The sequence below is a fragment of the Pseudomicrostroma glucosiphilum genome (genome assembly GCF_003144135.1).
Source record: "Pseudomicrostroma glucosiphilum strain MCA 4718 unplaced genomic scaffold BCV69scaffold_12, whole genome shotgun sequence".
Classification (NCBI taxonomy): domain Eukaryota; kingdom Fungi; phylum Basidiomycota; class Exobasidiomycetes; order Microstromatales; family Microstromataceae; genus Microstroma; species Microstroma glucosiphilum.
The window spans coordinates 248,181-262,262 of record NW_020289924.1 but is presented as its reverse complement, the minus strand read 5'-3'; the positions used below and the strand labels follow the sequence as shown (position 1 = coordinate 262,262).

The window sequence follows — 14,082 nt, the reverse complement described above, 5'->3', positions numbered from 1 at the left end:
ACGCGACGCCTCCGATGGCCACCGCCTCGGACATCTCTGCAGACAAGTCCGATCTGCGCGCACCCGAGCTCATCTTCGAGCGCGAGAGAAGACTTGGCGTGGAGACACCTCACTGGTTGGTAAGATCGGGCTCCGCGTATAGTGCTATGGACGGGGCTGGAGTCCATCGGGCGACGCATGGTAATTTTTGGGCTTCTGGTCCCAGGCATCAGGCATATTTTGCCAAAGGGGCCGAGAGTCTTCACGGTTCCTGCATAACAGTGCAAGAAGACCAAGGTGGAGGAGCAATGTGTCTATACGTCTGACAAGCCACCGCGCCACACGAGTAGGTTCATCGTCTTGGCGATGGGCAGGTATGAACCCAAATAGGTGCCAGGGTGCGGCCCATCGACGTCTAGCACCGGTCATGTGGTACTAATTTCGTGAGTCCGCTCTGAGCACCGCTCCCGCGGGCGTACTCGTATGGAAGCATCGGGTCCCAAAACACCTCCCGGCACGGCTTCGAAAGATTGAGGTGCCGTATCGGGACATGAAATTTGACCATGCCAGAAGCCACGACTTAGTCAACAAACAAGGGAGGTAAAGCTGAATGGCATCGGGAACTCAAGGAAAAGACGAGCACTCCGAGTACCGGAGCGTATCGGAGCAGCATTACCGTTGTCTGCTTCTTGCCTACCTCGCTGGGTACAATGGTCCAAATGAAAGGCTTCCTACGATATTGTAATGAATACAACACTGTATCGAACCAAGCTGTTGGCTCTACACTTTCCGACCTGAAAGTGGACCGCGATATACACTCCCTTTTCTTCTGCGTACCGGCTTTACGGTACATGGCTTCCGCCGCCGACCGTTACCTACCCGCAAGCGTGCAGCAAGCTTCTTTCTCCGCCCGCTCTCATACCCTTCTTCAATCAAAGCCAGCCAGGGAATCCACACAAATACACGCATGGAGAGGCTTGGCAGGTATGCATGATTCTCGGCTTATTGTGAGACACGGTGCAGACGGCGGGACTGCGTTCAAGCTTGCGCAAGGGGAAGCGGCATGGTTCCGAGGGATATCTCGACGCCCTTACGAGTCAAGTATGATCCTCTGGCTCATTCATGCTAGAGACCAGAAGACCTGCCGGCTGCACACCTTTACGCTTGTACCTGTGATGCAAGACTTCTGGCAAGCCTCTTGCCGCCAGGAGGGCATACATGATCATGCCCTGCAAGGCGAGCTTCTTACCCTTACGCTTAAGTCTACGATATAGTCATCCATCCGATGCCGGCTTCTGATAAATTGACAGGCCACCTCCGCTGTATCAGAGTCACACAGTCAGGTTCAGAGGGGAAAAAGTTGACCAAACCCCCTCACACAAATACATTGATCGGCCCCTCGACGGGAGTGCAGCGCAGCGATGCCGTGTGTGAATCTTTCTACACGCTCAAACAAACAAGACGAGCCGATTCCCTCTACCGAGACCGAAACCGAATCACACTGCTCGATGAATGTGGATGAACCTGCTCTCATATTGTGATATGGCGAGCAAGCAGATAGCTAAGACATACAAGCGTGCATGAATGAGCATGAATGGATGGATGTACTAACAAGCAAGAAGAATTGTAAAGGGCATGGATATAGCGGAGCGGAGCAGAGCATTCACCGTCGGCATGGATGAACGGGAGAAGCGCCGAAAGAGAGTCGGCAGCAAGGCCGAGGTCCTTCTGTGACAGTCGGCAGCTGAACCGCAATTCGAGACCTCGCGCTGCCCGACTCTACTGAAACCGAAAGCCCCGCAATGTCATGATTCAGAGTTGCTCTCCGAGCATTCGCAACCTCTGCTCCCGCACGTGGGCCAATCGGTCAGGCGTAGAACGATCTGCGTCTGCCTCGGCTTGCTCCTGGCCAGTCTCAAATCCCCGGGGCTGTACCCCATTACTGGCTCCGGCCCCAATGGGTTGAGAAGACGAAGAAACATTGCCGCTCATGGACGCATCTCCGACTGCATCGACGAATTTGTCGTCCGACTCATCACCGGCTTCTTCCTCATCAAGCCTCATCGGCGATGTGTTCCTGACCGATCCCCCCACTGGCGCTGAGCTTGATGTAGCAGGTTGCGTGGCGTCACTTCCCGAGCCGGCAGGGGCTCCCTGCTGTCCTCGTGCTGCTTCGTGCACTCGTCGTTGGAAATCTCGAGCCACAGCGTCCCTCTCTCGATTCATGTTCGCCATGGCCCTGCGTTGGTCCACGAACATGGAGCGCACCTGCGACGGCTCCCGGACGCTGCCTACACCACTGCCTGCTTGGCCTTGTCTGCCTGCAGCGTTCACGATCTCGACACCGGTGAGTGGGGCGCCTGATGCAGCCGCGCTCCTGGCCATAGCAGCAGGATGCGGCGGAGGGAAGTTGGCAATGCTGCTGTCGCTGATTGGTACTCCGTAAGGCTGAGTCGAAGAAGAGGGCGATCTGCTGGAGGGGCCGACGGCGGCTGTTCCGCCTCCACCTCGAGAATGCACCGGCTCCTGGAATTGGCCATAGATTGGTGACGTGGAGTTGGCGAGACGGGGCTGGGAAGCCATGAGGGTCTCGCTAGGATCGGTCAGCAGGGCGCTTCCCCAGCGCGGCTCCAGGCTACCGGAAGGTCCAGGGCCCATGAGCGACGGGGTCAAAGTCGCCGAGACGTTCGGAGCATGTCGGGAGAGACGTACGTCGGGTAGACCTGTGTGAGGATAAGGTGCGCCAGCCATTGGCGAGGCGAACGAAGCTTGCCCACGCGGCCTTGCTGAAGCATGGGAACCTGCTCTGGCGCCGACGTAGGGTCCGAGCATCGCTGTGTTGCTTGAAGGCCCACTTGCGCCAGGTCCATCGCTGCGCGAGGGCTCTAGAGGATGTCTCATCACTGATTGCGGAACTCCAGCATTGGTCCCGATCGAGGGAACGCTCTGCCCTTGTTCTGTCCCGCGGGCTGGCATTGCGGGCGCCGACCAGACTCTGGGGTCCATCTGGGCGAAGTCCGGACTGCTGACACCTGCCGGCCAGCCTTGTCCGGTCTGATTGACATGTTCATCTCTCCAATCTTCGGGAGCCAGTGGGAAGTCCTCTTCGTCTCGTCGGTCGGCGTTTCCCATTGTCGGAATGCCACCTGCGTTGTTGAAGTGCTCGTTGAGCTCGGGTGGATAGCGGAGTGTGGATGAGGTGGTGACGTGAGCAAGGGGAAAGGTGGATGAGGCCGTCCAGGGGTTGGGGTGAGGAAGGTAACGACATTGTTGCAGACGGGCTTGTAATTGGGACGCCCCGGTAGCCGCGATCATCCCCTGCAAGTGACTAGCCGCTTCACTACGCTGATACCTCCATCTTCTCTCGTCACGAGTGCGCTCCGCCACTTGCCTCATCAGATGCACGGCTCTGTAGTCCTCTGCTGTCAGATCGCTCGTCTGACCCATGAATTGTCTTGCAGCAGCCTCACTGGCGTAGACGGTTCTCAAGAAGCGATGCAGCTCGACTACGCCGTGCCCACTGTATACGCAGAAGCTTTCACGTTGCGTGGCGCTGAACTCTTCAGGTGGTGGCCGACACATCGACTGCAACTCAGGTCGCTGGAAGGCCGTCACGCCCGTGAGCGAGATATGAGTAACTTTTGGCAGGCGCTCCAGAAGCCAGAAGACTGCCGCTACGCTGATCTTGGTGCAGTAGGACAAGTGGACCCGTTGCAGGTTCAGATGACGCTCAACGAGGGCGTACAAGGCATTGTCGGTGATGTGGTGGACCCTCACAAGTCCGATCCTCTTGAGCTTAGGCAGCTTGCTGGCCAGCTCCATGACACTCAGGTCTGTGAGCTGGGTGCAATTTGCAAGATCTAAATACCTGATCCTGGTGCAGTGATCAACCAGATGCCTAACGCCCCTGTCGGTGATGTTGCTCACATGCCCCAAGTGTAGGTACTGCAGATTCTTGCCCAACCGTGAGATGCTATACACTGTTTCGTCTGTCAATCTCGTGCACTTCGAGAGGCCGAGGTTGCGGATGCGAGGGGCATTGCTAATGATGCCCTCGATGGCATCGTCAGAGATGGTGTTGCAGTTGGTGAGGTCGAGTATGCGGAGATGCTCGAAAGTCTTGGGAGGTTTGAGAGGGATGGAGAGTGACATCGGGCCTGTGTAACTACGAGACGGTGTAGAGGATAGCCCATTGTGGGCAAGACCGGCTTGCGATGATCGCCCTTGTGCCGGTGACGTCCCTCGCATGGCTCCGACAGGAGATGCTCCACGGCTTGTTGGAGCAGATTCGCTGCCATGCTGACCCACTGCGCTGTTCAGATGATCTACGTTCGGCGCAGCTAATCTAGTCGAAACAGAAGGGCTCAGATCAAGGGCAGCCGCGGAGCTGGTCAACATCCGAGCAGGAGCAGGGAATCCAGCATCTGTCAGAGGTCCACAATTGGCCAGCCTGAGCTCCCTGACGTGACTCGAGCTGATCCAGATCTGCCGAACAGCGCGATCAGAGATGACAGGGCAGTTGAAGAAGTCGACTTCGAGCAGCATGGGACAGCCCAGGATGAGCGGCAGCACGCCTTCGTCGCCCAGTAGCTCGCAAGAGCAGAACTTCACCCTTCTGAGCAGTGGACAGTTTTCTCCCAGAGCTGCTACTCCCTTTGAGGTGATCTTCTTGCAATTGGTGAAATTGACGCCTTGCAATCGTTTGCAATTCCGAGCCATGACTTCAAGTGTATCATCGGTCAAATTCTTGACATTGGTCAGGTCGATCGACACCAGATTGTTGAGGGAGGACAAGGTGGAGCTCAGCGCCTGATCTGATAGCTCAGAGCATTCTGCGATGGCCAGGCGCTCTAGTCTGACGCACTTGGACATGAAGCCAAAGAGCTGGTCCGTCAGCTCTCCAGCGATGCCCGAGAAGTTGAGTCTTCGGATGAAGGTCACGTAGGGAAAGGTCTGCTCGGGTGACCTGATGGTCTGTATGAGCCTGACGAGGGAGGACAGATGGAAGAAGGCCGGGCGATGCCACAGCAGCTCCACGCCGCAAAGACACCAGGAGCGGCAGACCATGAGGGAGCTCCGTAGGTACGCGTGACCGGTAGTCCGTGTGAGGAGGAACTTAAAGATGTGAAGGAGAATCTCGTGGGGCAGATTGGCAGGCGAGAGCATGTCGGTATTGGCCTGGGGCTGACGCCAGCCTCCGCCTCCTAGAGCAGTAGATGGAGATTGAGGCAGTAGATTCTTGGGCTTGGGCAATTCTGACCTGCTCGACATGGAGCCCCCTCTCCTGTCAGATCCGTGGCGTCTTGCACGATAGGATGGGGAGATATCTCCATATCCCTCATCTGGCCCATCACCAGCATCAGATGGCTGCGAGGCGCTAGAAGGGGATGGGGGCGCATTCTCCCCCGCGTCTTCCATGGGCAGCTGGTTGACGGGGGCCGATGCTAGGGGCGAGCGTCGTACAGCCGGCGAAGATGGACCAGCAGAGGACCTGGACTGGGAAGCCGAGGGTGGCGAGGGTGTGTGTGCGGGATTCAGGTCTGCCATTGCTGGCGAAGTGGCCGGCAAGTGCCGCCGAGAGGTGGCCGCGAGACCTATATGGTGAAGAAGAGGAGCAGGCGATGAGGCAGCAGCAGCAAATTCGAGGGCTTTGCTCCTTCGCTCGCTAACTTGCGACTACCCTGCGCCGTACAGGCAGGGAGGGCAAGGCGAGGCGAGACGTAGGTGGGTCTCTTTGCGTGTTACTACGTCTGCCTGGCGTTGTGAATGACTTGGAGGTGGTAGTGAGGGGTAGTAGCTGGCAGGAGGTTAGATGGGGCAGCTCTTGAAGACGACGGGGGCCGGGTGAACTTGCCCAACCTGACCAGAGGATGGAGCGAGTAGAAGGAGTGGGTGATGATGGTAGAGGTGAGGGAAGAAGGACAAGGTCGTGGTAGAGGTGGTGACGACGATGGTTGTTCGGACAGGGGAGGTTGGTGCTGCTTGGCTTGGCCCGAGTGCAGGTGGCCTGAGACCATCTCGCCTGGCTCCGCTCCGCCCAGTCACTCCACACTGGCATCCAACACCTCCGTGCGCTGGACATACGCACCCACACCCACCCAAAAGTAACACCACCACCATCACCATCACCATTCTCTACCCTTCGCCATGGCACCCCTCATCATAGCATCCGCAGATCAGATACCATCCCTCGCAGATCCGAAAGCCATATCGCCCATACTCTTACGCCTCCTCGAATGTCCCATCTCTCTCCTCCCCGCCCTCTCCTCGCAAACACTCACAGCACTCCAGGATCTACCCCAAGAGGACAAGCCAACGTCCTACGAGGGACTTTTGGACATTGCCAGATTCTGCGTAGAGGAAGAGCCAGGCTGGCAAGACGAAGAGCGCGCAAAGCTAATCGGAGGTCATCCTCGCATCGGCCGGCAGAGTGGGCACATCAGCGAAAGTAGCAAGAAGGAGCAAGGCGCCGGCGCTCAGCAGGATGAAGAGGTGCTAAAGAGTGAGTAGGCTTTGAGGGCTAGATGTTCAACAGGAACAGTCGCAGGTGTGACTCATCATCTCTCGTCTCCATCTCTCGCCAGGGTTGGACAAACTCAATTTCCTCTACGAGCGGCGGTTCCCGTCATTGCGTTTCGTCACATTTGTCGCAGGCAGGCCCAAACCAGCCGTAGCCGATGAGCTACAGGCCCTCTTAGGTAGCGATATCACCGAGTCACCGCCAAAAGATGCTGCTTTTCATCCAGACGATGTCTCTGCTAGCTGGCAGGGCTTCCCAGCAGCTCAGGTCAAGACTGTCGGCAGTGAGGAGTGGGTGGCAGAGTTGAGGAGAGGCGAGGATGCGCTATGGGAGATTGCTGTCGCCCGTGCTACGAAGCTGGCTCAAGAAATCCAGGAAAAAGGCAGCGTCACCATCGAAGTCGATCCGTCGCCTGCTGCCGAGTCAGCATCAAAGAGCCTGGATCCGGATGCCTCTGCTGCCTTCGACGTCCCCTTTCTCTCCCAGGCCACCTTCCGAGCCCTCATCTTTGCCTCTCCCCTCCTACACACCTTTTTCGAATCGGACCTCCCACAATCCTTCCTCTTGCAGCCCGTAGAGCGGCATACATCCACCAAAGACGCTCTCCTCTCCGTCTTCAACGACGTGACCGCCGGTCCTTCTTCCTCCTCTACGGGACCCGGATCAATCCTAGGCGGCTCCACGCCCACCGCGAGACCAACGGGGATCACGCGCGATCGAGTCAAGGGCTTGCTGGGTGGTCTCTTGGGCGAAGTGGCAGACGCAGTAGGTACGCGCTTCCAGCAACAGACCATCTCTGGACCTAAGCCCTCCTTCAACAGGTCCAGAGGCGCGGGAGGTCGACCTCTCTCCCTCGAGGAAGGAGCAAGAGGCGCGCCGGGCACCACCGGCAAGATGGGACTTGTCTCCCCCGCCGCACTCAGCTCACGTATGGATCGCACCAGCCTCTCCGCATCCAATGACGGGGCTGCTTCTGCTGCTGCTGCTGCTGCTGCCGTCGCTGCGAGGGAGAGGGAGAAGGAGCAAGACGCGACCGAGGCGTTGAGATTGGCGCAGGAGGCGCTCAGCCAGCGGGATACGAATCAATTTGTCATTGATGCTCCTGGTGAAGGAGATGGAGATGAGACGGTCGAGAGGGGAGAGGAAGAGGAAGAAGAGGAGGATCTGGTGGATGAAGAGGCTGGTTTGACTGCTGGGGCCGCTGCTGGTGGTGGTGGAGGTCCACAGGGTCGGGTGACGGGGAAAGAGGCACAGCTGGCCAAAGGTGAGTATCTGACATCGACCAGCACACTGCGCTGGCGCAGGTACGGCGACATAGGGAGGAGAACCTGGAACTGACACTCCTCACTCTCCTCATCATCTCGATACAGATCTTCGGTCGGCAGAAGCGCACTAGACTCTCCCTCCCTCTGGCTCCCAATCGCTCTCCAGTACGAAACGGCCCATACCTCGTAGCATTTCAAACCTGTTCCATACGCTCTCTCCTCTTTACCGTGGGCCTTTATAGATGATATACATAAAACCAGCAATGGGCTCACTCGTGCGTGTAGCGAGATGCAGATTGAGGAGCAAAGAAGGGCTATCTGCAATTCCAAAAGAGAAAAAAGGGAAACGGGGAGAAGAATCAAAGAGCTACAAGAGGGGTAAAGAAAGGGGACGACAGGGTTGAACGAGAAGAAGAGAAAGACAGGAAACCTAAGTAAGGTAAGAGGGAAAAGGGAAACGCAACGGAAGGAGCATTCGATAAAGATAGGAAAAGAGAGAAAGACGACGCAAGATTGTTCCGGGTTTACAAGGTAAAAAGGAAAGAGGAAGGGGGTAACGAACGGATCACGAGACAAGATCAAAGGTATGGTCCGACGGACAGGGGTATCACCGCTCCCGCTCCAGCTTCCAGCTTCCAGCTCCGAAATCTCAGCTTCCAATTCTCCTGCTCCTGACCTGCACTTTACTCGAGAGCGACGAGTTTGCTGAAGCTCTTCTTGAACTTAAAGGGCTCCTTGGCCGGCTTTGCCTTGACCGCCGCTGGCTGTGAAGCTGCAGTGGCAGGGGAAGCAGCCGGGCCCTTCTTGGCGGAGGAGGGAGAGGCAAAGCTCAAGATTCGGCCGCCCCGAGAACGAGGAGGGGCAAGTTCCTCTGGTGCGGCTGCCTTCTTCTCCTCGACTTCACGTGCAGCTTCGTTGTCCTCCAAGGCAGAGACTGCCTCGGACTCATCGCCATCTTCTTCTTCTGCTGCTTGCTCCTCTTCTTCCTCGGCCAAAAGATTCGAACCGAGCTCCGATTCCTCTTCGAGTTCTTCTTCTTCGTCATAGTCTGACAAGGGGGAGTCCTCGGCAGCAACGACGGGGGCTACCTTGGTCTTCTTCGAACCAACTGTGTTGGTTCCTCGACGGAGGATGCCAAGAGATCGCTTGCCCTTGAGGCTCTGATCCGCTCCGTCCGCCTCGGACTCAGGACTGGCTACAGCAGCGGCTCGGGCATCTTCACTCTTGGCAGTCTTCGCTGCGTAGCTGGCAGGTACGGCAGGGACAGGAGGGGCCTTTTCGCCCTTCTTTCCCCAGGGCATGAAGCCCCTCTTCTTCTTGCTACCTTCGAGCTGCCTTGCCCACTCCTCGTCTTCCGGAGCGGCTCCAAGGCCTTTGCGGCCTCCCAGCGAGGAGAGAGACCTGAAGCGGCCGGAAGCGAGCGACTTGGTAGACTTGTTGCTGGGTGCCAGGCTGGCAGTCTCACCAACTTGACGGGTGGCGGGCATCGACGCCTGCTTGCGCACTCCCCTCTGCGAAGGGTGGATGGGCACTCGAGCCGCAGACTCAGTGTTGGTACCAGCAGAAGATGCAACGCCGGCCAATTCCGACTCGGCAGCTTCATCCACCGTCACCACTGATGCATCGCGGCCCGAGTCTTGGTCCGGAATGGCAGTGACGGCAGGCGGGGCAAGAAGGGCGGCGGCTGCCTGTCTCTCGGCCCTCTTGCGTCCGTAATTGGTCAGACGACCACCAGAGGGTGGCTCAGGCGAGGTCAGCCTTGGAGTCACTGGTGCAGGGCTGGCAGGGGTAGCAAGCTCAGCAACAGGCTCTGCCTCCTCGTCCTCTTCTGCAATGACCGAAGGAGCTTCGACGGCCGACTCAGCCTCTTCGGAAGCCTCGGTCACATCAGTCTCCACGGCACTGACTACTGACTCGGGAGCACGCGCGGCAGCTTGAGACTTGGTCAGGGCAGCTGGCGAGGATGCAGCATTGTCGAGTGCAGGTGCTGGCGAAGGAGGAGCCGAGGAGCCTCGCCTCAGGAGAGTGAAGAAGCTTCCTCTCTTCGCAGGCGTAAGCTTGCCATTTTTCTCAGGCACTTCGAGAGTCATCGCCACTGGAGTAACAGGTGCGGCCCTCTTCCGGTTGCCGAAGATGCCGGACTTCTTGGGCGTCGCCAATGGCACAACATCAGCTTCTGCCTCCGAGTCGGTCATGTTCTCGGAAGCAGAGGCGCCGTTAGTGGCCAGAGGAGTCACAGGTGTGGCGCTGCTCTTCCTGACCGCGGCTTGGCTTGCAGGTCGAGCTTTGGGAGTGGGAGCGACGGATTCGTCCTCCTCTTCTTCGCTGCTGGACGAGTCCAAGTCTTGGTCGACAACCACAGGAGCGGCAGCACCAATGAGCTTCTGCTCGGTGGCGGCTGCAGCAGCTCTCTTGCGCTCAGCGAGAGTGCGACGAGCGGGTGCTGGCTTGACGACCTCTACCTCAGGCTCCTCTTCGACCGCATTGGGAACAACGACGGGTGCAGCACGGACTGCAGAGTCACTCGTCTTCTTGCTCAGAGACTTCCTGTTTGGGCTCAGCTGCTTCTCCGCAACGAGGTCGGTCATCTTCGACCTGCGACGCTTGCTATCCTTGGTAGGCGAAGAGATGGCGGCCGCTGGGGCGAGGGTTGGAACAGCAGATACGCTCTCTGAAGGCTTCTTCGAAGTCCTCCTGTCCTTCTTGACGATGACAGGAGCGGTTGGTTCGATGACAGGGCCATCAGAGCTCTGAGCAGCTGGACCAACAGCTGCGACTGGAATCTTGGTGCTGTCTCCCTTCTCAACAGGGGCTAGAGCCTTGCCAGCAGTGTACGCGGGCGCGTCCCCCTCGGCTTCACTATCGAACTCGTCGGGAACGGCAGCCTCTACCTTCTTGGAGTCCTCGGCACCAGGGGAACCTCCCCTGGCTAGACCAGAGTAGAGGAAGCCAGCGCTCAAGAGAGCGCCGGCCGAGGCTAGACCAGTCGCAAGCATGCCTTTGGGCTCTGCTGGAGTCTCGGCGTCGACGTCTTCGTTCTTGGGCTCGACACCCTCAAGAGCCGTGACAGCAGGTCGAGCAGCCGTCTCGTCCTCGTCGAGAGCGGTCACTGCGGAAGCAGTGCTCTTCGCACTGATACGTCGACCCAAAGGAGCGGTAGCAATATCACTCATGTTGCTCTCATCGACCTCTGCAACAGCGTCTTTGCGCCGGCTAGAAGACAATGCTCCACTGCGAGAAGCACGGATGTCCCGGCTTGCGCGAGACCCTGGCTCTTCCCGTCGACTGAGCCTCTTGCTAGAGGTTCCGCTGGGTAGATCGCGGACTCGTCCTTGGCCGTTGACGAGGTCGGTCCTTGAGCTCCTTCGGTTCGAGTCGCGTCGGTTCGGCGACATGGCTCCCGGACTGGGTGGCGGGCTGACACCACGGATACGCATGTTGTCCAGAATGAGGCGGCAGGGCTTGTTTGCAGGGTTGGCATTGCGATCGATGAGGTAGAGGTGAGCAGCACCGGTGCCCTTTCGCTCGGCACGAGCGTAGAGACGACGGATTGCGGCAAGCTCGCGAAGCAAGTCTTCATCTGCCAGGCGCTTGTTGCTCTTCTTGGCACCATCGTCAGCAGCTTGGGAGCCACTGCCAGAGTGACTGTACGTCTTCCTGATGTGCTCGTCACCGGGCCAGCCCTCTTCTTCCCACTTGGGAATCCAAGAGCCCCAAGCCTTGGCAACGTACGCCGAGTCCATGCAGATGTGAGCGCAAGCCTTGCCTCGGTACAAGTCATGAACTGCTTGAAGAGCTCGGGTGGTGGCAATGAGCTCAGCGCGACGTCCCGTAGCGGCAACAGTAGGTGCCTTTGGGTTCTGCAGGTGTGATGGCTTGAGTTCGCCTTCTGTCATGGGTTGCTGCACATTCTGAGGGTGTCCAGGTCCGAAGAAGAGAGCGTAGGCGCCGTCAATCTTCGAGTTGGTAATGCCTCCCACGTCCATGGACTGGGCTCCGCAGAAAACAGCAATAGGGTAGCCTCGCTTGCACTGATGGTCGCCCATCTCGCGCGAGGAGAAACGGGAAAGGATGGTGGCCATCTCCGGGTCAACGGGCTCAGCAGGTGGTGCAGCTACAAGGGGGGCAGTTGCCAGGTTCTCGGCAGGAAGGGCAGTCCTGCGTGATGATCTCTTGGGACTTTCGAACGGGTCAGCTGCGTAGGAGCGGCGAGTGTCTGTCGATCCTCTTCGAGACGATTGGTACGAGTCACGGCCTCTTCCTCCTGAGGCGCGGGCGTATGGGACCTGAGGAGGCAAGAGGTAATCTTCCCTGTAGCGATCCGATTGGTAGCGAGAGGATGGGCGATAGTCGTCTTCTCGGTCTTGGATGCCCGACAATGAAAAGCCGCTGTTGATGCTTGGCAAGGGAGGGGCCTCGTCACGCCTCCTGCTCTTGCTGAAGAGTTTGCGGCGTCGACCTGGGGTAGAAGAATCTCCACCTACAGAAGATGCTCCGTAGACTGAGCCGGCACGTCCGGACGAGTAGCGGTTGGAAGCGATTGGGTCGGCGGTGTAGAGCGATTCGGGTCTGCCAGAAGCAAAGGAAGACCTTCTCACTTCTTCCAGATAAGGAGAGTAGGAACGATGAGGTGCCGGTGGCAGCGGAGGAGGGTTCTGGCTCGGACGTTCGCCAAAGAGTTTGACGACAGAGGTGACACCAAGGTCTTCGTAGTCCGAGTTGTGGTTCTTGTAGGGACTTCTCTCGTAGTCGCTCTGTCGGCTGCCAATGTCTCTCCGATGTGCGCTGCTCGAGTTGCGGCGTCTGCTAGGTGTTGTGGGACGTTCGAAGTGCTGAGGTACTTCTGAACTGGCTTTGCCCCGCAAATCGTTGTAGCTGGAGCGGGTAAGATTGACCGAAGGGCGTGGTCGCAGGACACCGAGGAACTGTTCACTGGCGTCTACGACGGGCGAGTGATCTGCGTGACGACGGCGACGGCGTTGGTCTTGGCGGCGGTAGTCCTCGTCGAGCTGCGGTGCAGATGATTTGCGAAGACGAGCTTTCTCAAAGGCTCGGTTGTGCTCTGCGAGTCTTGCCGAAGAGAGAGTCTGGGATTCCTCAGAGTCGTAACCTCTGTCGTAACCTCTGTCGTAGCTTCTGTCGTGTCGGCGCGAGCGAGAGGACGATGTATGCAGATAGTGATCAGGGTCACGAGCGCGATGGCGTGACATGGTGAAGGCCGATGATCGAAGGATCAGTGAGAGAGAGAGTGATGTGGAAGTGGCGTGGCACCAAGGCCAAAGGTGATATAGATGGTCGTCGTGTGAGACAGACGTATGGTGGAGAGGATGTTGACGCCGGTGGTAGTAGGTGATGAAGAAGTATGCGTGTTGCGAAAGGGCCGAGGGATGATGAAGTGGATGTGGATGATAGAAGGGATGTTTGGACGGACGAATCAGTGAGAAGATAGAAGGTCACCCATCGGGAGGCGAGGCGGGGAAGGGGCGAAGAGTGAGAGGGGGGGAAAAGCAAAGTGGTGTATCAGTGTGTTGTTTCCTTGCACCTTGGTTCTGGAATCGTGCGTGACAGTGTGGGGAGAAGATGCGCATGCCAAACGGATGCCTTTGCTGCAGCGCCTCTTGGCCTTGGCTGAAGTGCCGCGGAAGGGCACTGGGCGAGTGTCATGCACTTCTTCCCACACGGCGGAGTGAGGATTGGATACGCGCCTCGAGTGGCCACTGCGATGCGCCTGTCTGGGTGAATGGCATGTCACCCGACTGTCTACCCTTGACTTGTCGTGCACCTCGGCATCGCTGCTGCAGTGCCTCCCATCCTGATCATGGGAACGGTGTGGCTGGCGATGGAACGCTGCGAGCGGGCCAGTGTGTGATGGCTGCAACACAGTTCCCAAATGCCTGCCTGCCTCGGCAATGCACCTTATTCTACGCGCCCTCGGCAGGAGCCGGAGTGGGGACCCGAGCACAATCACCTAACTGATGCACACACTCGTGAAAAGGAGTGCTGCATCCGGACTGAGGCCGCCCACCGTCTGGGTACGAGGCTCCTGGGGCGGACCATGTGGCCGCCATATGCAAGAGCTCATGGGTCTCCCTCTACCGCCCTCGCCATCAATGAGACAGACCGCAAGGAGCGGTTGAAGCGCCGTCGACGAGGCTTGGCGGCCACTTCTTCGCTCACTGCCTCGCCATGCTTCGAATCGCAGTCTCCGCCGCCACCTCGGCCACCTTTCGGATAAAGTGGGCAAGGGTCATGGCGGCAGAGGCTCGGCGATATGAAGATGATGAAGAAGAAGAATTGGAAGAAATGGAAAATCATGGC

At 58.2% G+C, this 14,082-nt stretch overlaps 6 protein-coding genes across 6 annotated transcripts; 3 read left to right on the top strand and 3 right to left on the bottom strand.

Annotated features, from left to right (window-relative positions):
• Nucleotides 1–70: 70 nt before the first annotated feature.
• Nucleotides 71–549, bottom strand: BCV69DRAFT_47620 (hypothetical protein). The gene has a single exon (XM_025495315.1). The coding sequence runs from the start codon at nucleotides 406–408 to the stop codon at nucleotides 145–147; it is 264 nt and encodes an 87-aa protein (XP_025346360.1). The 5' UTR covers nucleotides 409–549; the 3' UTR covers nucleotides 71–144.
• On the top strand, nucleotides 550–1,522 carry BCV69DRAFT_47621 (hypothetical protein). Its single transcript, XM_025495316.1, has one exon. It carries the CDS (start codon nucleotides 690–692, stop codon nucleotides 1,251–1,253), a length of 564 nt encoding a protein of 187 aa, XP_025346359.1. The 5' UTR covers nucleotides 550–689; the 3' UTR covers nucleotides 1,254–1,522.
• Nucleotides 1,494–5,940, bottom strand: BCV69DRAFT_284353 (RNI-like protein). The gene has a single exon (XM_025493011.1). It carries the CDS (start codon nucleotides 5,524–5,526, stop codon nucleotides 1,792–1,794), a length of 3,735 nt encoding a protein of 1,244 aa, XP_025346358.1. The 5' UTR covers nucleotides 5,527–5,940; the 3' UTR covers nucleotides 1,494–1,791.
• A 130-nt stretch (nucleotides 5,941–6,070) lies between these two features.
• On the top strand, nucleotides 6,071–8,372 carry BCV69DRAFT_47480 (hypothetical protein). The gene is made up of 3 exons (XM_025495314.1): nucleotides 6,071–6,481; nucleotides 6,564–7,763; nucleotides 7,870–8,372. Exons 1-3 carry the CDS (start codon nucleotides 6,127–6,129, stop codon nucleotides 7,893–7,895), a joined length of 1,581 nt encoding a protein of 526 aa, XP_025346357.1. The 5' UTR covers nucleotides 6,071–6,126; the 3' UTR covers nucleotides 7,896–8,372.
• Nucleotides 8,172–13,159, bottom strand: BCV69DRAFT_47341 (hypothetical protein). The gene has a single exon (XM_025495311.1). It carries the CDS (start codon nucleotides 12,972–12,974, stop codon nucleotides 8,448–8,450), a length of 4,527 nt encoding a protein of 1,508 aa, XP_025346356.1. The 5' UTR covers nucleotides 12,975–13,159; the 3' UTR covers nucleotides 8,172–8,447.
• On the top strand, nucleotides 13,160–13,791 carry BCV69DRAFT_47342 (hypothetical protein). The gene has a single exon (XM_025495312.1). The coding sequence runs from the start codon at nucleotides 13,345–13,347 to the stop codon at nucleotides 13,738–13,740; it is 396 nt and encodes a 131-aa protein (XP_025346355.1). The 5' UTR covers nucleotides 13,160–13,344; the 3' UTR covers nucleotides 13,741–13,791.
• The last annotated feature ends 291 nt before the right edge of the window (nucleotides 13,792–14,082 follow it).

Coding starts and splice junctions, on each gene's coding strand:
- BCV69DRAFT_47620 (XM_025495315.1), bottom strand. CDS start 408: ATGACCGGTGCTAGACGTCGATGGGCCGCACCCTGGCACCTATTTGGG.
- BCV69DRAFT_47621 (XM_025495316.1), top strand. CDS start 690: ATGGTCCAAATGAAAGGCTTCCTACGATATTGTAATGAATACAACACT.
- BCV69DRAFT_284353 (XM_025493011.1), bottom strand. CDS start 5,526: ATGGCAGACCTGAATCCCGCACACACACCCTCGCCACCCTCGGCTTCC.
- BCV69DRAFT_47480 (XM_025495314.1), top strand. CDS start 6,127: ATGGCACCCCTCATCATAGCATCCGCAGATCAGATACCATCCCTCGCA. Junction 6,482..6,563: donor GGATGAAGAGGTGCTAAAGA/GTGAGTAGGCTT, acceptor ATCTCTCGCCAG/GGTTGGACAAACTCAATTTC. Junction 7,764..7,869: donor AGAGGCACAGCTGGCCAAAG/GTGAGTATCTGA, acceptor ATCTCGATACAG/ATCTTCGGTCGGCAGAAGCG.
- BCV69DRAFT_47341 (XM_025495311.1), bottom strand. CDS start 12,974: ATGTCACGCCATCGCGCTCGTGACCCTGATCACTATCTGCATACATCG.
- BCV69DRAFT_47342 (XM_025495312.1), top strand. CDS start 13,345: ATGCGCATGCCAAACGGATGCCTTTGCTGCAGCGCCTCTTGGCCTTGG.